Source organism: Staurois parvus, unplaced genomic scaffold (assembly GCF_062004578.1).
Source record: "Staurois parvus isolate SC_StPar_1 unplaced genomic scaffold, SC_StPar_1.0 ptg000615l, whole genome shotgun sequence".
NCBI lineage: Eukaryota > Metazoa > Chordata > Amphibia > Anura > Ranidae > Staurois > Staurois parvus.
In genome coordinates this window covers 1,234,733-1,258,822 of record NW_028318411.1, presented here as the reverse complement: position 1 = coordinate 1,258,822, position 24,090 = coordinate 1,234,733, and the positions used below count along the sequence as shown (strand labels likewise).

The 24,090-nt window shown below is 44.1% G+C and overlaps 1 protein-coding gene across 1 annotated transcript in view; it reads left to right on the top strand.

The window, feature by feature from the left end:
• LOC149449525 (transient receptor potential cation channel subfamily M member 2-like) overlaps positions 1 to 24,090 on the top strand; it is a gene marked incomplete at its 5' end in the record, with an annotated part of 143,796 nt that overhangs the window by 5,706 nt on the left and 114,000 nt on the right. The window contains 3 exons of the mRNA XM_089693137.1: positions 6,846 to 6,991; positions 15,663 to 15,775; positions 17,024 to 17,119. Coding sequence (XP_089549263.1) covers positions 6,846 to 6,991; positions 15,663 to 15,775; positions 17,024 to 17,119 — 355 coding nt within the window. The remainder of the gene's footprint in view (positions 1 to 6,845; positions 6,992 to 15,662; positions 15,776 to 17,023; positions 17,120 to 24,090) is intronic.

The following is a 24,090-nucleotide window of genomic DNA, read 5'->3' as shown; positions in this document are numbered from 1 at the left end:
GGAGATGTATATGAAGGGTCTGTTGAAAAAATTAATGGAATTCAAAAAAGGGCGTTTGATAGTAGCTGGAGACCTAAATTTCTGTATGGATCCACAAAGGGATAATACCTCTTCTGTGCAGAGAGAGGGGAGTAGGTCTCTGAGAGCTTTGAAGAAAGTGATGTATGAATGTCAACTAGTGGATACCTGGAGAATAACGCATATGAAAGACAGAGACTATACCTTCTTCTCTAATGCACATGAGATATACTCGAGATTAGATTACATCTTAATAGACCATCAACTTATAGATCATCTGGTTAAAATTGACATAGAGACAAGGACGTTCTCGGATCATGCTCCGGTCGTAATGAAAATGGGATGGGGAAGAAGGTGGACTGGAGGATTAGGGTGGAGGTTAAATGAGGTTCTTCTTCTGGATGAGGAGGTAGTTCAGAAAATCGAGAAAGAGATTAAGGTATACTTTAAGGAGAACGAAACAGAGGAAGTTTCGATAGCTACAGTCTGGGAAAGCCATAAGGTATTCATAAGAGGAATCTTGATTGCGGCAGGAGCAAGGAAGAAAAAGGAAAGAAGAGAGAGGGTCAGTGGGCTATTAAAAGAAATATTGGACTTGGAGCAGATACATAAGAAGAAAATAACAAAAGATACGAGACAGAAGTTATTGGATAAAAAAGATGAACTAGAGAGGTTGATGGATGAGGAAAAGAGAAGAGTATACAACAGGGTTTTGAATGAGAGATATAGATGGGGAGACAGACCAGGAAGATATCTAATGAGAGCTTTGAATAAAAAGAAAAATAGGAACTATATAGAAAAGATAAAAAGCTCAAAGGGGGAGTTGGTCCACTCAAATAAAGAGATTATTAAAGTGTTTACGGAGTATTACAAAAAGTGATATAATATTAGCCCCCAAGGCCCTCTAAAAGAAACTCAAGAGGGAATTAATAAAAAAAAGATGACATACTTAAAAAATGCAGGATTACCAAAACTAAGTGAAGCACAGTTGAACTCCCTAGACGCAGAAATCTCCCAGGAAGAAATTAAAATAGCTTTAAAAAGCACAGGGGGGGGGAAAAAGCCCAGGCCCGGATGGTTATACAGTTAAGTACTATAAGAAATTTAGTGAAGTACTGTTACCTAAGCTGGAGAAATATATGAATGCTCTGGGAGGTGGGATGGAAGTGAGGAGAGAATCCCTACAGGCCCATGTAGTGCTTATTCATAAGGAGGGAAAAGATCCATCTCAGTGCTCCAGCTATAGACCTATCTCATTATTGAACACTGACACTAAACTGTATGCAAAGCTGTTAGCAAACAGGTTGAGGGATTTGATGTCTGAATGGATCCATGGAGATCAGGTGGGCTTTGTGCCGGGGAGAGAGGGTAGAGATAACGGCTTGAGAACCCTGATGCTTATTCAGAAAAGTAGAAAAGGGAAAGCCCCGGTGGTGCTCTTGTCAATTGATGCAGAGAGCCTACTGCAATCATCACGGTAAATGGGGAGAGATCAAAACCCATTGGAATGTCTAATGGTACAAGACAAGGTTGCCCACTGTCCCCCCTGCTATATGTATTGTCACTCGAACCTTTGTTGTCAATAATAAGAAATAGTGGATCGGTAAAGGGAATTCAGATAGAATCCATAGAACACAGAGTAGCGGCCTTTGCGGACGACTTATTGTTCTATGTGGGGAATCCCCGAATAACTCTCCCAAATATAATGAAGATCCTGAAGGAGTACGGTGAACTATCAAATTTAAAAATTAATCCAACGAAAACAGAGATCCTGAATATTAATATATCAAAGAACGAAAAAGAAAAACTACAAAAAGAATTCTCCTTTATATGGAGAGAAAAAGAGATAAAATACCTAGGAATAAAACTCACTGCCTCATCTAAGCATCTGTACAGATTAAACTATATCTCTTTGATAAATGAGATCAGGGAAGATTTAAAAAGATTAGAAGGAGGAAATCCATCCTGGATAGGACGTATAAACCTAGTCAAAATGGTAATTATGCCTAAAATACTGTATAGATTTCAAATGGTACCAATTAAAATCCCAGAAGCCTTCTTTACGATAATGAAAAAAATGTTAACAAGATACATATGGAAGAATAAAAAACCTAGAATAGCATATGAAACATTGAGCAGGACTAAAGAGAAAGGGGGATTGGGTCTACCAGATGTCAAGAGATACTATAAAGCAGTGGTTTTAGCAAGAATATATGACTGGACATATAACCATAAGGGGAAAAGTTGGGTAACAATAGAAAATGATCTTAGTGGCATTAGATTGAACCAGATGATATGGGTTCCACCACAGTTCAGGGGAATCAAAGAAAGCACAAGTACCTACACTTTAAATGTTCTTAGGGTATGGGACAATTTACACAAAAACATGAAATGGGAATTTAATTCTATACTAATGCCTCTCACAGATACTGATTATTTTCCTCCGGGAAAAAATAAGATATCAGGGAGATGGTTTAGAAAGGAGGATACCCAACTGAGAGATGTTTTGGTGGAGGGGGAATTGAGACCACTTAAAGATTTAATAGAGAAGAAGGGAGATATTTTTATTAGAATAGATGAGTGGAAATATCATCAATTGAAATTTTTCATTGGAAATCTACCGAAACCCCTGAGAGTAAAACAGGAGTGGAATATGTTTGAAAGGTTGTTAGAGACACGAAGGGATGGGAAGCACGGTATTTCAAAAGTGTATAGAATACTCACAGAATTAGACACAAATACAAAGTTAATTTTTATCACAAAATGGGAGAGAGATATGGGAGTTGGGTTTGATGAAGACAGACAGAGAAAGATGTTTAGATTGATACACGATAATGTTAGTATGAGAGAGGTTGAGGTTAATTATAAGTGTGTGACACGATGGAAGTGGGATGGGAAAGAAAAGAGTTTTTAGTAAGGGAAAGATAGAAATGTTATAAATGTTTATATGTATGAGAATTTTTTTCCCTTTTTGGGTTTTTGTATTAACATGAAAAATTTAATAAATATTTAAATTAAAAAAAAAAAAAAAAAAAAAAAAAAAGGACTGGATGTGAGCCTAAAAGGATAGTTCAGAATCCAGGGTTACACCTAGCACCCTGGCATGCAGGGATGGTTTGATAGTGGTGCTATTGATCCTGACTGAGAAATCAGGGGAGATCTCCCATCAACCTCTGGAGGAACCCCAGGGTTCCATGTAACCCAGGTTGAGAAACCCTGCTCTATAGTTCTTTTTTTGTGTTTATCATTTCCAGCCTACAGGTGGAGCTCTCAGCTCATTTTTTACCACTTGAAGACCAGCATTAAAACCCCTTTCCTGTTCAGGCCATTTTTTCCGTTTTCAGCGCTGTCGCATTTTAATGACAATTACTTAGTCACGCAGTACTGTACCCACATGAATTTTACAGCATTTGTTTTGAGACAGATAGAACTTTCTTGTGCTGGTATTTTTTTTTATTTTTTTGCTATATAATAAAGAAAAAACATTTTTCCTATTTTCTGTTATAAAACGTTACAAATAAATAATCTTATCTTTAAGCCAAAATGTGTTCTGCTATATCACCCTGGTGAAAAAAAAAACAAATAGGTGTATATTTAGTCTGTGTGAAAGTTATATGGTCTACAAACTATGGTATATGGCATACTGTATATTTGGAAATTGATCAGTCCTGATGTATTGATGGCCTATCTCATTTCTTGGGACTCTAAAATGCCAGGACAGTACAAGTCCCTGAAGTGCCAGGACAAAAAAAAAAACAGTCACAAAATGACCACATTTGGAAAGCAAGCATCCCAAGGTTTTTTCTGAACAGCATAGTGAGTCTTGTGAAAATGTAATTTCTTGCCATAAGCTTTTGGAAATTGTGGGGGAAAGCCGAGACACATAGACAGACCCAAAATCCAAAGAGCATCTTCAAGTGATTTTTGGGGCATAAGTTACATATCACGTTTTGGGGGCCCTGGAGCACCAGGACAGTGTAAACACCCACAATATAACCACATTTTGGAAAGCAAATAGCTCAAGGTATCTTCTAAGAGGCATTGCAACTCTTTTGAAGATGTCATTTTTTGCCAAAAGTTTTTGGAAAAGGAGGAATGAAAATGTATTTTTTTACACAACATTGTAAATTATTAATATATTTTTAACACATCATGGCATATTTTGAATTACAGCCCAAAACATATTATGCTACTCCTCCTGAGTATGGTGATATCATGTAGGAGAATTTTTCACAGCCTAACCTCATACAAGGGCCTAAAATCCAAGGGCACCTTAAGGCTTGCTCGGGGCATAAATTATGCATCTAATTTCCTGGTTACCTTTCACATTTTTGGAGTCCCTGGAGCACGAAGACAGTAGAAACACCAACAAAATTACCAATTTTTGGAGAGTAAAAACCCCAAAGTGGCATGTTTAGTCTTTTGAAGAAATTATTTTTGCCTCATGTTTTTGGAAAATGTGGAAAGAAAATGAAGATTACATTTTTAGACAAAGTTGTCAATTTTATAAGAGTTTTTTTCATACACAGCATTGCCAAACTTCGAATTCCACCCAAAACCACATTCTACTACTCCTTCTGAGTATGGGGTTACCATATGTGTCAAATCTTTTCAATGTTTGGATTGATCATCATTGATCAGACACTATAATTTGCGTATCACAAAATTCAAACGATTGTATTAGAAACAGTGTACTGCAATGATCACCTCTGTATGAGTGGATAGGGAATATAGTTTAGTGTGGTATCACCTGTAGACCCCTTTCCTATAAGCCAAGAAAGCCCAGCCTACTGCAATGTGAGGTCCCCAGGTAGTACAGGAGACTAAAGAAAGGAAGAACAAAAGAGTTCTTGTTGTTCTAGGAGTGCAGTTGTCTGCAAGAGATCGGTGGGACTGGTGCTTTGCTGGAACGTTGTCAGTGGGACGTCCAGATGGGTCTGTTGAGGCTACACTGTACTGGTGTGGCACTGACCAGGAACACTGTTGCTGGCTGCACATGACTCTGGTGATGCTGTACTGACGTGGCTAGTGATCAGGAACATTGTTGCTGGTTGAACTGGTCTGATAACATTGCCACTGGTGTGGCAGCAATCAGAAACACTGTTGATGGCTGCATTGGTCTAGTAACACTAGAACTGGTGTGGCTAGCAATTAAGCACACTGTTGCTGACTTAGAGTGCTCTCGTAAAACTGGGGCTGGTGTGGCAGCAATCAGGAACACTGGGACTTGTATGGTGGCAATCAGGAACACTGTTGCTGGCTGCACTGGTCTGGTGACACTGTGGCGGAAATCAGGAACACTGTTGCTGGCTTAAATCAGTGTCCTTAGAGCTTCCCTTTACATCAGAGTCTGCAGGATTCCTCCTTACAGTGCAAGGGAGAACTCTGAGGATCCAGATGTAAAGGGAAACTCTAGACACTGGGACTGGTGTAGTAATAAGGAACACTGTTGCTGGCCTACACTGTTCTGGTTACACTGACACTGGTGTGGTGGTGATAAGGAACACTGTTGCTGGCCTACACTGGGACTGGTATGGTGGTGATAAGGAACACTGTTGCTGGCCTACACTGGGACTGGTATGGTGGTGATAAGGGACACTGTTGCTGGCCTACACTGGGACTGGTGTGGTGGTGATAAGGAACACTGTTGCTGGCCTACACTGGGACTGGTGTGGTGGTGATAAGGAACACTGTTGCTGGCCTAAACTGGGACTGGTGTGGTGGTGATCAGGAACACTGCTGCTGGCCTACACCGGGACTGGTGTGGTGGTGATCAGGAACACTGTTGCTGACCTACACTGGGACTGGTGTGGTGGTGATAAGGAACACTGTTGCTGGCACACACTGGTATGGTGACACTGGCACTGGTATGGTGGTGATCAGGAAAACTGTTGCTGGCTGCATTGGTATGGTGTAGTAGTGATTTGAGACACTGTGCCTGGCTGCACTATATGGGCTTGTTCACATGTAAGGTTGAGGAGTGATAAAACCTTGAGGTTGAGCTGCGGTTTTACTGCCCTCCCAACTGCTACCCCCTTCAGCTGCAGAAGCAGCAGCCCGGGGTTGTACACATGCTATTGCTGGGATGCTTTGCTTCACAGCCATGGCAGGAAGTATACCCTTTGTTGCTTTCAGTGACAGGTGAATGGGCCTGCTTGTGCAGGGTCCAAGGGGTTTAATCAGGCAGTGAGAAGGTGATACAGTGCCTCCCCACCATCTGTCAAATGCTCTCTGAAGAGTGCTTCAAACACAGTGGCTGGGTGGGAGTTGTTTAAAGCTGATGTTTAGGTATGTCAATTTTACACAGGGGCGTCCCTAGGGTTGGTGTCACCCGGTGCGCTAACACTTGGTGACACCCCCTCTGACGATCCCCGCAGAATGGATCGGATCTGTGGATTGAGCATAATTTATTGGACTCTGATCCATTATGCTCAATCCACAGATCTGATCTATCCTGCGGGGATCGTCGGCTTGCTTTACAACTTATCTTTTCGTGGAGCGGGTCCGGTGTCACTCCGTGCGGTAGGTGTCACCCGATGGGGCGTGCACCCCCCGCACCTGCCTTGGGATGCCACTGATTTTACATATTTGCATTGGTTCAGCTTGAACCAATGTAAATATACCAGTGCATACATGTGGGGTCCCAGTGGAATGTGAAAATCACTGTGCTAGGCACCTCTACTACAATGGGCCAAGCTGGATCTAAAATGCCATACCTACACTTCAGATTTAAACTTTTTTTTCCACTTTATTCTAACAACATTTTTAAAAAAAAGCTTGGCAATCCTTCCATGTATCCATTTCCATCCATTTGTCTCTCTGAACAGGAGTTTTTTCTGAATGTTATCGAAATAATGAGGAACGGGCAGAACGTCTTTTGATCCATGTGAACCCCAAATGGGGAAGGGCCACAGCCCTGGAACTGGCTCGGCGGTCTCAAGCTCTGTCCTTTATGTCACAAGGAGGTGTCCAGGTTGGTCATAAATGCCTTTATATCAACAAAAAACAGCGCAAAATCTACAAACAAAATTACACAAGAGAACAAATTAAAAATAAAGAAATATAAAAAAAATATAAAAAATCAAGTGTCCATGTGAAAATAAGTACTTATTCCCATTGAAACCAATAATAAATTATTCAAAATGTGCTTCCACCTATCCACCACGTGACAAATGATATTAACCGCACTCACCGGATAGAGGTGAGTAATGAGCCTTATAGGATATAAGGGATTCTATGCCCCCTCCAAAAGAGATCAAATCTTCTTTTTCACCCTGATTGGGTATATTAATCGCCTGCACTTTATTCCTCCATGAATTCCTCAATGGTGTATAGAAAAAGAAACTACATAGTGTAATACTGCCACTTCATATAGAATAGAAAGATAGAATAAGGCCACTCACATGTTTAGATATAATTAAAAGCCTTGTTTAATAGCCTAGATGGCTTCAAAATACCCACTTTCCACAGTTGCAAAATATAGGGATCTCACGCTTCTGTAGTGTCTGCAGAGGATGAACAGCCTTCCACCTCTAAGATGGCCGCTTGAACATGCAAAAGGATACCAAAGGTCCCCACTTGCATACTAAGTTAAGGAATAAATCAGTCTTTAACCCTAAAATAGCGAATAATTGCTGTGTGGAAACTTTTAAAAAAATGGTAGAGCATGATTTGGAGCATTTGTCTGTCCCTAAACTAAGAACTAAACAGGATTTAATCCAAGGAATTCGGAAGTTAGAAAATAGAAATATTGTAATTAGACCAGCAGATAAGGGGGGTGGTGTAGTGGTGTTAAATAAATCAGATTACTATACAGAGTTGAATAGATTGGTGGATGATGGTAACACATATGAAGTATTGAAAAGTAATCCTACTAGAAAATTCAGATTGAAATTAATTAAACTCGTGAAAGAAGGAGAAAAACTGGGAATATTGAATAGCAAGGAGACAAAATATTTGGTGCCTAAGGCTCCTAAAGTACCAGTGATTTACCAATTACCTAAAATCCATAAAAATTTGGCAAAACCACTCGGAAGACCCATTATAAATGGGATTAACTCGTTGTTCTCCAGACTGGGAGAGTATGTTGACAAGTTCCTGCAACCCTTGGTTTCTGCCTTCCCTGCATACCTCTATCTGGTGAGTGCGGTTAATATCATTTGTCACGTGGTGGATAGGTGGAAGCACATTTTGAATAATTTATTATTGGTTTCAATGGGAATAAGGACTTATTTTCACATGGACACTTGATTTTTTATATTTTTTTTATATTTCTTTATTTTTAATTTGTTCTCTTGTGTAATTTTGTTTGTGTTTTTTGTTGTTGTTCATTGGTGTTTTTTCACTGTTGTACAGCTGCATAATCACTTAGGATTTGTTTTTTGGCGCTGGGATATATATTTTTTGATAAATGCCTTTATACCTGATCTGATATTATTATGCCCAGGTAGCCTTTGTTATGAAGAGACAGACACCCAGTATAAAAAAACACTATAGAAATGTGCAAAAAGTCTCCAAAGGAGCGATTGTGAAGCTCAAAGTTGGCAATGTATATCTGACCATGTAGCACAGGCCACAATGGCTTTTTATGCATAAAATCTATGCCAGCACCAAATCTTCATGGAAGTTCTTAATTTATCTATTAGAGTTGTAACATGAGGGAAGGTAATCCCAGTGGGTGTTATTAGATAAATAAAACTCCAATCTGATTATTTCTAATCCCCATCAGTCAACTCCAGTATCCACAAGTCAACTTTGTTTCTTCTTGCCACCTGCAGTCTCCTCCCATTTCCACTCAGTGCTATTGAGACCCCACCAGCCTTCTGCAGCCTCCTCCCCCAGTTCTGCTGTGCCCCACCAGTCTCCTGCAGTCTCCTACAATTCCATCCAGTACTCTTGAATCTCAACCAATCACCTGTAGTCTCTTCCCATTCCATCCAGTCCTTCAAAGTCCTGATTCAGTCTTCCACTTTCTTCGAGTCTCCTGTCCCTTCCAGTAATTTCCAGTTCCTATTGTCCCCCATAAATCAGTGTCCTTAGAGTTTCGCTTTACATCTGGGTCTGCAGAGTTCCCCCTTGCACTGTAAGGGGGAATCCTTCAGACTCTGATGTAAAGGGAAAGGCTAAGGACACTAATTTAAGGGGGAATGCCAAGAACTCTGCTATGGGGGGGCCTCTGGTGACCACAGACCACCTTCCATAGAGTGTATGCACTAAGGTAAGGGGGGTTATTGATGTAAGGGTAAGGGGGAATCTTTATATCAGTGTCCCCCTTACTGTATTCACTTCTCCCTTACATCAATGACCCTCCCTCAGACTGGCCTGGCAGCGCTGTCACTGACCTCCTCTCAGGTGCACCATGCAGGGCTCAGTCAGACGGTCCTCTTCAGGCTCCAGCTTGGTGGCTCTGGTTTCATCCTACTGTATATTCTCTTCTGCACAGTCCACAAACGTCTGACTCCTCCCGTGACCCCTGTCCTGGCAGCGCTCCTGTTCTTGACTCCTCTTCAGGCTCCCCCTCAGAGACTGCAGACATGATACAAGAGAAGGTCAGAGACTATAGACATGATACAAGAGATGGTCAGAGATTGTGAAATGATAAAAGAGATGGTCAGAGGCTGCAGACATAATACAAGAGATGGTCAGAGAGTGTGGACATAATACAAGAGATGGCGAGAAGTGGAGATCTATCCCATCTCCACTTCTGGTTCCATCAGTAGAGCGTGACAGGCCTTTAATGGCCGTATATTTTTGGTGAGTGAACATTTTTACTGCACGTGGTGGAGCACTTTGCTGGAATTAAGAATTACTTCACACTAGCAGCTAATGACATGATACAAGAGATGGTCAGAGACTGCGGACACAATACAAGAAATGGTCAGAGATTGCAGACACAAAACAAGAGATTGGTGTTATTGTGCTCATGACAAGCTCTCACCTGGCTAACATGGTACCACCACCACGGCTTGCTGATTGGTTGCTAGAGGTTACTGCTCGCTGATTGGTTGCTAGAAGTTTCTGCACATCCTTACCACTCACTGATTGGTTGCTAGAAGTTTCTGCACATTATTACTGGTCACTGGTTGGTTGCTGGAGGTTACTGCTCATCATTACTGCTCACTGATTGGTTGTTAGAGGTTAGTGCACATCAATACTGCTCACCCATTGGTTTCTATAGGTTACTGCACATCCTTACTACTCACTGACTGGTTGCTAGAGGTTACAGCACTTAATTATGTCTCACTGATTGGTTGCTGAAGGTTACAGCACATCATCTCACTGCCTTCACAGCATGGACTGAGAAGATTAGGGAACCCACCAACAGACAGAAAATTCATAGGACTCCTGGGATCAATAGCAGTGCTGGGCAGGAGAGTGTGATCAGTGGCAGTGGTGGAGGGAGGGTTGACAAGTGGCAGTGCTCAGGGGATGGGATGAGTGGCAGTGCTGCTGGAGGGATGGGATCAGTGGCAGTGCTTGGGGTGTAGTGACAAGGTGGGTATATCCACCTTGTTGCTACACTGGTGTGAGGAGGTGGCCCTTCACTCTCTCAATCAACACTTTTTAATCCTTATGTGGCTAACATTAGTAAATAGATAGCAAGAGATAACTGAGTAGTGCTGAATAGTGATCTTCCTATTGCAACAGCCAACCATTCACCCAATAAAGTCCAACCATGCATTATCATTAGAGGAAATTGGGTCTTATTTGACTGAGCCTTTAGAGAAGCAGAGATCAATGTATACATTAGGCCATCTAGCACTGAGCAATTAAATCCACCCAGGACCCCAGGTGATCCATCCGGACCAGAGGAGGGAAGCCTATGACCAGACCCTATTGCAGTATACCCGTTAAAGGGGCCCTCTGACTGACATCTCTAACATCCAGATCCATAGAGGAGGGGATCTCATACCAGGCTGTACCTCAAAGGGGACCTACGTTTCTGGCTTATTTGATAAATGCGCATTAAGATTGCACTTCCGGTGAGTGGGCAATCTTTCCATTTGTCGCATGTCACCGGAGTACTACTGGTTCACACCGGGATATAGAAGTTTTTCATCCATTAATAATCATTGGGGACTGTCACTGTCCCCTGATATACATACTACCACCTTTGGCACTTTAATTTAGCTAAATATTTAATTGCACTTTATCTGGACGATCGTATCACTTATACCAGAGTTTGTTTGTACTTATGGAAATACCTCATGTCATGTTGTTCTTATAGCTTTTATTACTATTGTTTGGATTTTTACTGTTTTAGCGCTGCACTTTTTTATTTACATTATTCCTTTTTTCCCCTGCTGTCCCTTCCATTGTCCTCATATCACCCCAGTCTCCTCCTTCCAATCTCTTCCAGTCTCAACCTGTTCCCCCTAGTCTCTTCTAGTCAACTTTAGTCTCTTCCAGTGAGCTCCTGTCACCCTCAGTCTTTTCCAGTCAACCTCAGTCCCCTCCAGTTCTACTCAGTCTCTTATAGTCTCTCCCAGGTTCCTCTTGTCCCCTCCAGTCTGCTCCACTCTTATCCTGCCCCCTCCCATCAACTCCAGTCGCATCTCTAGTCTCCTTGTCCCCCCTTTAGTCTTCTCCAGTCATCTCCAGTGTCCTTCAGTGACACCCAGCTTTCTCCAGTCTCTTCCATTCTACTTTTTTCTTCCCTGGTCTCCTCCTGTCTCTTCAAATCTGTTTACCTCTCATCCTGCCCCCTCCCATATCCCCCAGTTACTTCCAGTCCTTCTAGTCTTCTCCTGTCTTCCCCCCTAGTCTCTTGCAGTCTTCTCCAGTTACTCTCAATCTTCTCCAGTCTCCTTCTGACCACTCCAGTCTCTCCCAGTCTCCTCCAGTATGCTTCAGGCTTTTTCCTTAACCCTACATCTTCTCAAGTCTCCTTCAATCTACTTCTACTCCTAGTATCCTCCAGTCTCCTAGAGTTACCTACTCCAAACACCTGTAGTCGTCTCCAGAAACATTCTTCAACATCCAGACACCTCCAATCTCCAGTCCCCACCGATCTATTCCATTCTCCTATAGTCTCTTTCAGTCTCTTTTTTCCTCTGCTGCCTTCTCCATTGTCCTATAGTCACCCTAGTCTCCTCTAGTTTCCTCCTGTCTCTTCTAATCTTTCCCAATTCTACGCTGTCCCCTCTAGTCTCTTCTAGTCACCTCCAGTCTCCTGCAATCGTCACCAAACCCTTCCAGTCTTTTCCAGTCCTCTCCAGTCTCCTGCTGACCCCCCAGTTTCTTCCAGTCACCTCCGGGCTCTTCCTGTTGTTTCCGGTCCTCTACAATCCATTATCCCCTTCAGTCGGTTACACACTCCTCCAGTTCCCTTCCACAATCTCCTTTCTTTTCCAGTTTCTTCCTGTCTCCTCCGGTCTCCTATTCTTCCCTCCAGTCTTCTCTGGTCCTATCCTTTCTCTGCCAGTCTGTCTCCTCCAATTTCCTCCTGTTTCACCAAGTCTCCTTTAGTCTCTTTCAGTCTCCCTCTGTCCCCTGCAGTCTTCCATTCTCTTTGAGTCAGCTCCTGTCATCTCCAGTTACCTCAGGTCTTCTCCAGTGTCATCCTGTTTCCTCCCCTCTTCCACTCCCCTCATGTCACCTCCAGTCTACTTCTGTCCACTTTAGATTCATCCAGTCTCTTCAGTCACCTCCAATCACCTCAAGTCACTTCCAGTCTACTCCTGCCCCACCCGGTCATTTCCAGTCTACTTTAATAACTTTCAGTCAGTTCCAGTCCCCTCCAGTCACAATCAGACAAGTCCAGTGTCCTCCAGTCATCTTCAGACACTTTCAGGCACATAAAGTCCCCTCCAGTCACCTGCATTCATTTCTATACCCCTCCAGACACCTACAGTTCTTGCTAATTTGTTTTCTTACTTAGCAGTTTTTGTGCTCTGGGGAAGACAATATAGGTGCCATCACTTGATGAGACATTCTAAAAATTTTAATAATTTGCACTTGTTTTGTACTAACCCCTAAAGCCTCCTTTATACCATATATGATTTTCCCATTTTCATGTGATAGTGGATGACAGTCTTTTTAAAGGGTTCAAAAGTCTGAAGGTTTTTTTGCCTAATGCATCCTTCATTATGCAGCTCCCCCCACCAGCCCCCCAAATACTTACCTGAGCCTGATCTCGATCCAGTAATGTGCATGAGAGCAGAGACTCTCTCAGCTTTCTCCATCCTATTGGCCCAGTCATTGGTCGCTACTGCTGTCAATCACAGCCGGTGAGAAGGGAGTGGGGGGTTGGGCCGAGTTGTGCTCTGTGTGTCTTATGGACTAAGCTCAGGAGTGAGCACGCATGAGTGCCCCCAAGCAACTTGCTATGCGGGCAGTTGGCGGGTTGGAGGTGCCAGGAGTGCTGGTGGTAAACCCATGAAGAGGAGGCTGCTCTGTGCAAAACCATTGCACAGAGCAGGTAAGTATGACATGTTTGTTATTTTAATATAAAAAGGACCTTTACAACCACTTTAAGGACATTCTACAGTCACAGCATACACTTTCATTTAAAATATTAGCATTGCAATAACAATACAGTAACAATGACAATCCAATATGAACTCACTTGAACAATGCCCTTTCATGTTACTAGTGATGCCTGTCTGCTTGCCATTTCTTTCACCAACTTCCTTAATTCCATGTATGCTTTGCAGCTTCTCCTCTGCTGTTCACCTTTGATTTCTGAGGACTGTGTATTCAATAATACCTTGATGTCTGGTGGGTTTGACAAGCGTCTGAAACTATTGAATCAGTTAGATTTGATAATATATCATATACACAGCAATCTTCTGGAAAAACTGCTATTTTGTTCAAATCCACCCAGACCAACGAATTTACAAAACGAATGCCGAAGATACTGACCGAATTCTGAAAACAAATTGAGACAACATAACAAATATAACGAAAATAAATTCTTCAATGAATGAATGCATCCGAAATGAAACAAAACTTTCTGGTGTGCACATGTCTACATCCTGCACATTAGATTATACACTGCTCAAAGGAATTAAAGGAACACTTTGAAAACAAATCAGATCTCAATGGGGAAAAATATCATGCTGGATCTCTATACTGATATGGACTGCTTAATGTGTTAGGAACATCAGGATGCCCCATCGTTTGATGGAAATGAAAATGATCAAACTACAAAGGACTGATTTCAAAGACAGCTCGAAAATCAAAGTGAAGAAATGAAGCAGCAGGCGAGTCCATTTTGCTGAAATGTCATTGCAGCAACTCAGAATGGTCCTCAGTAGTTTGTATGGCTCCCACATGCTTGTATGCATGCCTGATAACACCGGGGCATGCTCCTAATGAGATGACGGATGGTGTCCTGGGGTATTTCCTCCCAGATCTGGACCAGGGCTTCATTGAGCTCCTGGATTGTATAGTCTGAGGTGCAACCTGGTGTCGTCAGATGCACTGAAGCATGATATCCCAGAGGTGTTCTATTGGATTTAGGTCAGGCAAGCGTGGAGGCCATTTAATGGTATCAATTTCTTCATCCTCCAGGAACTTCCTGCATACTCTCACCACATGAGGCCGGGCATTGTCGTGCACCAGAAAGAATCCAGGACCCACTTCACCAGGAAGAACCCAGGGCCCACTGCACCAGCGTAAGGTCTGACAATGGGTCCAAGGATTTCATCCTGATACCTAATAGCGGTCAGGGAGCCATTGTCTAGCTTGTAGAGGTCAGTGCCTCCCTCCATGGATATGCCTCCCCAGTCTATCATTAATCCACCACCAAAACAGGCATGCTGAATGATGTTACAGGCAGCATAATGTTCTCCACGGCTTCTCCAGAGCCTTCCACGTCTGTCACATGTGCTCAGGGTGAACCTGCACTCATCTGTGAAAAGCACAGGGCACCAGTGGTGGACCTGCCAATTCTGGTGTTCAATGGCAAACACCAATCGAGCTCTATGGTGCCAAGCAGTGAGCACAGTGCCCCCTAGAGGAGGTCAGGCCCTCAGGCCACTGTCATGAAGTCTGTTTCTGATTGTTTGGTCAGAGACATTCACACCAGTGGCCTGCTGGAGGTCATTTTGTAGGGCTCTGGCAGTGCTCATCCTGTTCCTCCTTGCACAAAGGAGCAGATACTGGTCCTGCTGATGGGTTAAGGACCTTCTACGGTCCTGTCCAGCTCTCCTAGAGTTACTGCCTGTCTTCTGGAATCTCCTCCATGCTCTTGAGACTGTGCTGGGAGACACAAACCTTCTGGCAATGGCACGTATTGATGTGCCATCCTGGAGGAGTTGAACTGCCTGTGCAATCTCTGTAGGGTCCAGGTATCGCCTCATGCTACCAGCAGTGACACTGAACCTAGCCAAATGCAAAACTAGTGAAAATCAGTCAGAAAAGATTACAAAAAAGACTAGGGAACAAAATGTCAGTGGCCTCCACCTGTAAAACCATTCCTGTTTTGGGGGTCATCTTATTGTTGCCCATCTAGTGCACCTGTTATTAATTTAATTAATGCCATAGCAGCTGAAACTGATTAACAACACCCTCTGTTACTTAACTGACCAGATCAATATCCCAGGAGTTTCATTGACTTGATGCTAGACTCTGATTAAAAAGTGTTCTTTTAATTTTTTTGAGCAGTGTATAATCATAACATGTCTATTGTATTTCCACAGACATTCCTCACAAAGACCTGGTGGGGGGAACTTTCAGTGGACAATGGCTTCATCCAGCTTTTGCTGTGTATGTTGTTTTTCCCTCTCATCTACAGCAACCTCATCAACTACAGGTCTGTCTGCCATCATTTCTCACAATACAGTGATTTGTGGATTCTGGAGTATTCTTTTGTCCAGATGCCTGGTCTGTGGAAAGCCAGTAAATGTCAGTGGTAAAAGGTCTGGCAGGATTTGGGCATTTAAAAGAGATTGCCGGAAAATAGTTTTTTTTTATCTTGCCAGTCTTTTTCTCTGATGTAGAACAGCTTTAGTGTTATCTCATAGTGAAATACTTCTTCACTTGTGGTACAATCCAGTTATTTTGGAAGTTAGTAGACATAGTCCTTTCAGCTTGGGTTCTACTTCAGTTTTCATGAGTAAAATATCTCTTTTTGCAAACCAGGATGGAAGTACATTGTTTGACCAAGAGGTCCTCTAAACAATGTGAACTGTATAGCCATTTGCAGTTTAGCAGACCATGGAAGCTCACTTGTCTTCTTAGACATGCCAAGCCTCCTAGATATCACCAGATTGTAGCTCGGGCCTGATATCTAAACTCACCAACCACTTTAATAGGTACAGTACAACTTGCTAGTATCGGGTTGGACCCTCTTTTGCCTTCAGAACTGCCTTAATTCTTTATGGCATTGATTCAACAAGGTGTTGGAAATATTCCTCAGAAATTTCGGTTCATATTGACATGATAGCAGATTTTGCGGCTGCACATCCATGATGCGAATCTCCCATTCCGCCACATGCCAAAGGTGCTCGATTGGACTGAGATCTGGTGACTGTGGAGGCCATTGGAGTACAGTGAACTCATTGTCATGTTCAATAAACCTCTTACATCAACAAGGCATTTTCGTCCACACAACTGCTGCTTACTGGATATTTTCCCTTTTTTGGACCATTTTCTGTAAATCCGAGAGATGTTTATGCATGTAAATCCCAGTAGATCAACAGTTTTTGAAATACTCAGATCAGCCCATCGGGCACCAACAACCATACCATGTTTAAAGGCACTTAAATCCCCTTTCTTCCCAACTCTGATACTCGGTTTGAACTTCAGCAAGTTGTCTTCACCACATCTAGATGTCTAAATGCATTGAGTTGCTGCCATGTGGTTGGCTGATTAGCAATTTGTGTTACAAACCAATTGAACAGGTGTAGCTAATAAAGAGGCTGGTGAGTGTACAGTAGAGAAGATGTTACAGATGAAAAATAATTCCGAATGGTTATTAAAATTTCTTGTTATGCTGAGATGTCATGCGCTTAGTTCCAGTTGCACTATTTCAGCTAATTCGAGATGTGCTTTTTTGTAGGAAAGACTTTAAAAATTCCCCATCTTCTCCCGATGTAAGTCCAAATGAGGAGAGAAAACAGAGTATTGGTCAAGTTTCCAGAAGCGATTCAAAGGGGTAAGGCAGAGCACAGAGCTTCATTCATTCTTTTACAGATTCTTAATTAAAGATTATAAGCGCTGACACCGACGGCTTTCATATGGCTGGCAATAGATTATTTGTTCTTTTTTAATCAGCCACAGGACTGATCAATAACAAAAAAATGAACTGATTACCTCATCCACACAAGTTGCTACAGTGCTGATTGGCGTAGCCTGACAGTGGAGGAATCCTTGCTGTCAGAATAGCACAGGGGGATTCCTTCACTGTTAGAATACACCAATCAGCGCTGCAGGCACTGATCAAATTAACATTTTCCAACATTCTACAAAAGTCAGTTGTCAGATCAACTTCTGTCAAGCTGATACAGGAATGAATGGATCAAAATTCAGCTGGTCCCTGCTGAGCCATGGTGTGTATGGTCAGCTTAGGCCGTATAAATTCCATGTGTTCTTATAGATGAGACACCCCAATAAAGCTTTATAAACACAGGGGGAATGACTGACTCCTTGGCCTGTAGCTACGTTGTCATCATTCTTACATCTCTAAACTGGGGACAGACCCATACATATCAGCCTTCTACACCTGTCCATATCTGCCACCTAGATATGAGCCATCCGTGTCCCTTACCATCATCTCAGCACAAACAACAGAACAACATAATCCAGGTTTTTTTAATGTCCATTCAAAAACTTCTTAATCACTGATGTACAGTGCTTAAAACCTGCTGGCCATTGGTCATGGACTACTAGTGGGAATAGCAATCTGTTCTTCTTTTGCTTGTGTTGTGCTTATCAAGTAGTAACTCTAATTGTATAACTGAAACATTGAAATTGCATTCTTTCCTGAAAATATAACCAACAACTACATTCTATACCTGCATTACAGATAACTCTGCATTGACCTGCCTTCATCACTAAAATCTGCATATTGGTCTCCATCAAAAACATCTCCACCCTAACTTCAGTCATAAACACAGCCATACTGGTCTCCATTCTAAAAACCTTTACACCAGTCTCCATCATGAACCCCTGATGAAAACAGAGAAAAAATATCCACGCTATGTCTTTAACAATGTGGCAGCTAACACAAATAGGTAGTATAACAAACAAAAAAATGTGTAAACAATGATCTATTATATCAAAATGTGCCCAGTATGATCCATAAAGAATCAAAACCGGTAAATATCTTGAGAGAAAAAGTCCACCACCTTTGACAGAAGTGAAAATTCTTCATAAAATGTGTTCAGAGGTCCACCACCGTCTCTTTGTGAATTTCAAATTCACTAGAAACATTGGCTGCCATTACAACAGCAAGAACTTCCATATCCACAAACAGCCAATGAAAATGAGACGCTGACAATTTATGCATCAACATCCTCCTTGTGGTAGAACCAGGGCTACGATAAATAAAGCTCCCCAGGAGTCAAACAAATCTCCAATAGTGTAGTACTATTTCTTAAAAGCAGATAGAGTATAAATATTCCAAGCAAGAAAAACAATGTATATAGCTTACATATATAGTCGCTGCCGACCTGGGATTGCGCAGCGGCATGGCGTCAGCACTAGACACTCCTCCCCATGGGAGTGTAAGCTATATACATTGTTTTTCTTGCTTGGAATTTGTATATCTACTTTTAATAAATAATACACTATTGGAGATTTGTTTGGCTCCTGGGGAGCTTTATTTCTCGTAGCCCTGGTTCTACCACAAGGCGGATGTTGACGCAACAATCGTCAGCATCTCATTCACATTGGTTGTTTGTGAATATGACACATGGGCATTCTTGCTGTTGTAATGGCTACCAACGTTTCTGTTGAGTGGTGGACCTCTGAACATATTTTATGAAGAGTTTTCACTTCTGTCAGAGGTGGTGGACTGTTTCTCTCAAGATTTTCACCGATTTTGATCATAAACACCTGCACATTGGTCCCATCATAAACATGTCCCCACCAGCCCTATTTCAAGCACTTCCACACCAGCCTTTAACATAAACTTCTCCTTGTATCTGCCATTATCATAAACATCAACACAGCGATCTTCACAAACAACCTCTATTATGAACATCTCCAATCTGACTTCCATCATAAACACCTCTAAAAAAGCTCCTATTATTAGCACCCAAATTACATCACCGATCTTGTCTCTAAATACCACCTAAACTGGACTCTCCGCTCCTCGTAAGACCTCCTACTCTCTAGCTCCCTTGTCTCCTCCTCCCATGCTCCTCTCCAGGATTTCTCCAGGGCTTCTCCCATCCTCTGGAACTCCCTACCCCAATCTATCAGACTATCGCCTTCTCTGCTCACTTTTAGGCACACTCTGAAAACCCATCTCTTCAGGGAAGCTTACCCCGACCCCAGCTAATACTGGAATCCTCTACTCTTCCAATCACTCCATCCCCCACAGCTAATTACCTTTTGTACCACTATCCCCTCCCTCCTAGATTTTAAGCTCCAAGAAGCAGGGCCCTCTAATCCCTCTTGTAATGAACTGTATTGTTACTGTTCTGTCTACCTCCATAATGTAAAGTGCTGAGCAAACTGTCGGCGCTAAATAAGTCCTGTATAATAATAATAATAACACCCCTACATCGGCATGCATTATAAATAGAGATGAGCGAATCGAACATGACGAAGTGGAATTCATTCCGAAGATTTGGAAAAATTAGATTCGCGACGAATCCGAAGATTAGCAAACTTCGGATGCACGAATCGAATTTTCCCAAAAATGGCGGCGACATGTGTGGCGACAGGAGAAAATGGACAGAGAAGATGGGGCAGGGATCTCTGGGAAGGCGCGCAGACAAGGCGCGCTGACCCATAATGCATTCATGAGTCATGAATCATGACATGTGATCGCATTAGCCAATCAGCAGCCAGCCAGCACTGTGTAATGGTGGAGCTATAAATCGCGGCCATCTTAGAATTCTCCATTAGCCTCCGGTCATTCAAGAGAGACAGACCTGTCTGTATTAAGGGACAGAGATAGGGCCACAGAGACTTTAGGGCCACAGAATCGTTACTCAGGGACACAGAATCGTTACTCAGGGACACAGAATCGTTACTCAGGGACACAGAATCGTTACTCAGGGACACAGAATTGTTACTCAGGGACACAGAATCGTTACTCAGGGACACAGAATCATTACTCAGGGACACAGAATCGTTACTCAGGGACACAGAATCGTTACTTAGGGACACAGAATCGTTACTCGAGGACACAGAATCGTTACTCGGGGACACAGAATCGTTACTCGGGGACACAGAATCGTTACTCGGGGACACAAAATCGTTACTCAGGGACACAGAATCGTTACTCAGGGACACAGAATCGTTACACAGGGCCACAGCTATCAAAGAATCGAAAATTTAAAGTGACATACACCCTTTTTTTTTTTGGTGGCTGTCGTGCACAGTTGGTGCTGAAGTTTGCCGATTGTGCAAAATAAACTGACTTTCTGCTTCACAACCACTATTGTACGTTCAAAGAGTTAAATCCATTTACACGCCGGGTGGCGGTAATATTTTTTGGGTGATTAGTGCATTCCAGTGACCTAAACGTACAGTTTCCAGCCAACGGCAAGCTGCAATTGACCGATTGTGTACAATAAACTGACTTTCTGCTTCACAACCACTATTGTACGTTCAAAGAGTTAGATCCATTTACACGCCGGGTGGCGGTAATATTTTTTGGGTGATTAGTGCATTCCAGTGACATAAACGTACAGTTTCCAGCCAACGGCAAGCTGCAATTGACCGATTGTGCTAAATAAACTGACTTTCTGCTTCACAACCACTATTGTACGTTCAAAGAGTTAGATCCATTTACACGCCGGGTGGCGGTAATATTTTTTGGGTGATTAGTGCATTCCAGTGACCTAAACGTACAGTTTCCAGCCAACGGCAAGCTGCAATTGACCGATTGTGCTAAATAAACTGGCTTTCTGCTTCACAACCACTATTGTACGTTCAAAGAGTTAAATCCGGTTTTATTTTTGGGGTGCTTATTGAATTAAAGAGTATGTCAGACAACACGCAGAGGAGTGGCAGAGGAGGCAATGTTTCAGGAGCGAGCAGACGTGGCAGCAGAGGAAGGGGTCGAGACAGCACTAGTCGCAGCCAGAGGCCAGTGCTCCCGGTGTCATCCAGCGGTCGTGTCTCCACTGACAACCCTGCCGTCATCGATTGGTTGACTCGGTCGTCTTCCTCTTCCCAGGTCACCTCTGACACCTACAGCCAATGGTCGGTGGGTACGTCAGACACAACCGTTAGTTGGCATGGCCCGGGAGCAAGCCCACTGAAATCACGTGTCCTCAACCTGCCCCTGTCCTTTGCTGTTCCCTCACCAAGCGAAGTATCGCATGCTGTGGGCTCAGCCCCACTGTACAGTGAGGAAGAGCTAACAGAGGGCGGTCAGGAACGGGGGGGAGACATCCGCCTCTTCAGCAGCCAGGCGAAGAAGTACTGGCGAGGAGAGTGGCTCGGTAGCCGGTCTAGAGACAGGTCTGTCTCCTGACCCACACGCAGCCGAGGGGGCTAGTAGTGAGGCAGAGACCCTAATTGATGATGATTAGGCTGATCGCACTTGGCAGCCTCGTCGTCATCAGGCTATTGCTTCCGCATCATCAGGAGAAGAGGGTGCCAGCTTGCCAGCAAGCAAAACAGTCGGTGGGTTGCCCAGGAGGCAGCAGGGTCGCAGCAGTGTCAGTGGAGCCAAACAGCCACGGAGTAGAGCACCAACTCCACTGCAGCCTACCACCACGGCCAGTAGTGGTGCCGGTGTGCACGGAGGAAGTAGCAGTCAGCCAGTGAGGAGTAGCGGGGGCAAAGTTTCCTACTCGGCGGTGTGGCAATTTTTCGTCACGCCGCCCGAGGAAGTAAACGTAGCCGTATGTCAGTTCTGCCTGCCCCAGCCCCCGCTCCATCACCCGCTCCGTTACTTGCTCCATCACCCGACGTCAATCGCCCTCTATCAGCCAATCAAGGCTCCAACACCTCTGCTGAGGGGAGTTGTCGCTCGTTGGCATCTTCCGCTCGTTCAGATGCTCCTTCTCCTGCTACTCCTCTTCACGGATTCCGTCAGCAGTCTTTCTTGGAATCCGTTTCCAAGAGACAACAGTTTGCGAGCACGCACCCGACGGTGCAAAAGCTGAACGTCCTCCTGTCCAAGTTGCTGGTGCTGCAGTCCCTCCCTTTCCAAGTGGTGGACTCAGCACCTTTCCGAGAAATGATGGCTTGTGCCGAGCCGCGATGGAGAGTGCCAAGCCGGCATTTCTTCACCAAAAAGGCAGTGCCAGCCCTGCATTCACATGTAGAAGAGATGGTGGGCCAGTCTTTGAGCATGTCGGTCTCTGCCAAAGTGCACGGCAGCGCCGACGTGTGGAGCTGTAACTACGGTCAAGGACAGTACATGTCATTTACGGCCCACTGGGTGAACGTGGTGCCGGCACAGCCGCACCAGCAACTTGGACAGGTCACGACGCTTTTGCCTCCACGTTTGCACGTCCTTGGTCCAGCAAAGATGTCCGCCTCTACCACCTCTTCTTCCGCCATGTCCTCAGCCGCCACCCCCGTGCCAAGTCCCATTACCCGACCGGCATATCACATGTGCAGGGCGCAACGGTGTCACGCTGTGCTGCACCTGGTATGCCTTGGCGAACGTAGTCACACAGGGGAGGAACTTCTGAGTGTAATGAACAGAGAAATCGACAGATGGCTGTCTCCTGCGCAAACTGAAAATCGGAACCATGTTGACCGACAACGGAAAGAACATGGTGTCTGCTCTGCGTCAAGGAAGGTTGTGCCATGCGCCATGCATGGCTCACGTGTTCAATCTGGTTGTCAAGCGGTTCCTAAAATCCACCATCCCACTGCAAGACATCCTTAAAATGTCACGTAAACTTTGCATGCATTTCAGCCATTCCTACACCGCAAAGCACACCCTCCTTGAGCTGCAGCGGCAGAACGGAATTCCACAGCATCGCCTGATCTGCGACGTTGCAACAAGGTGGAATTCAACCCTACATATGTTAGACCGCCTTTACGAACAGCGAAAGGCCATCACCGATTTCCTGATGTTACAAGCGGATAAAGGTACTCCCCTGTGTAACTTAGATGTCAGCCATTGGCAGCTCATGCGTGACACCTGCCGCTTGCTCAGGCCCTTTGAGGAGGCCACGCTATTCGTGAGTCGGCAGGACTATGGGATGAACGACGTCATTCCTCTGTTGCACGTCCTGGAACAAATGCTGTTAACAATGGCTGGTCAGGGTGCGGTAGACGAGGCGCACAGATCTCAACGCCACATGACCCCTGTGGGGGCAGGACAGGAAGAAAAGGAGGAGGTAGAGGAGGACATTGGTGCTCAGGAATTATTGAGTGAAATGGGTGGTTTTTCCACTCAGCGGACAGGAGTGGAGGAGCAGGAGCATCTGGTAGAGGAGGAGGAGGAGACAGAGGACCCAGACGCACCGTGGCAGTATGCTGTGGAGATGGAGGCAGGGAGTCCCTCGCATTCCTTGGCACAAATGGCCCATAGCATGCTCGGTTGCTTGCGTAGCGACAGCCGAATAATAACCATCAGACAGAGGGATGACTTTTGGCTGTCCACCTTGTTGGACCCTCGCTACCGTTCAAAAATGGTGGCCTTTTTCACACCTGCTGAGAGGGAGGCCAAAATAAAGTACTGTAAAAACCACCTATGTAGTCATGCAGTATATAGCCCTATCGGCCACTTTCTGGCATCCAGTTGCTGTAGCCCCCATCACCACACTGTGCCACGGGCCCCTGTACCGCCTTCTCATACTGCTGCCAGATCCATCCTCTGCCATGTGCGTCTTTGTCGTCTGCTCATGCTGCTGGGTTCCAGTTTTAAACCTAGGCCTGTGTTTGGCTTCCGAATACTGCTGCCTCCACCGCCACCCTGCGCCATGTGCCTCTATCGTCTGCTCACGCTGCTGACGGCTTCCGCTTTTTAACCTAGGCCTG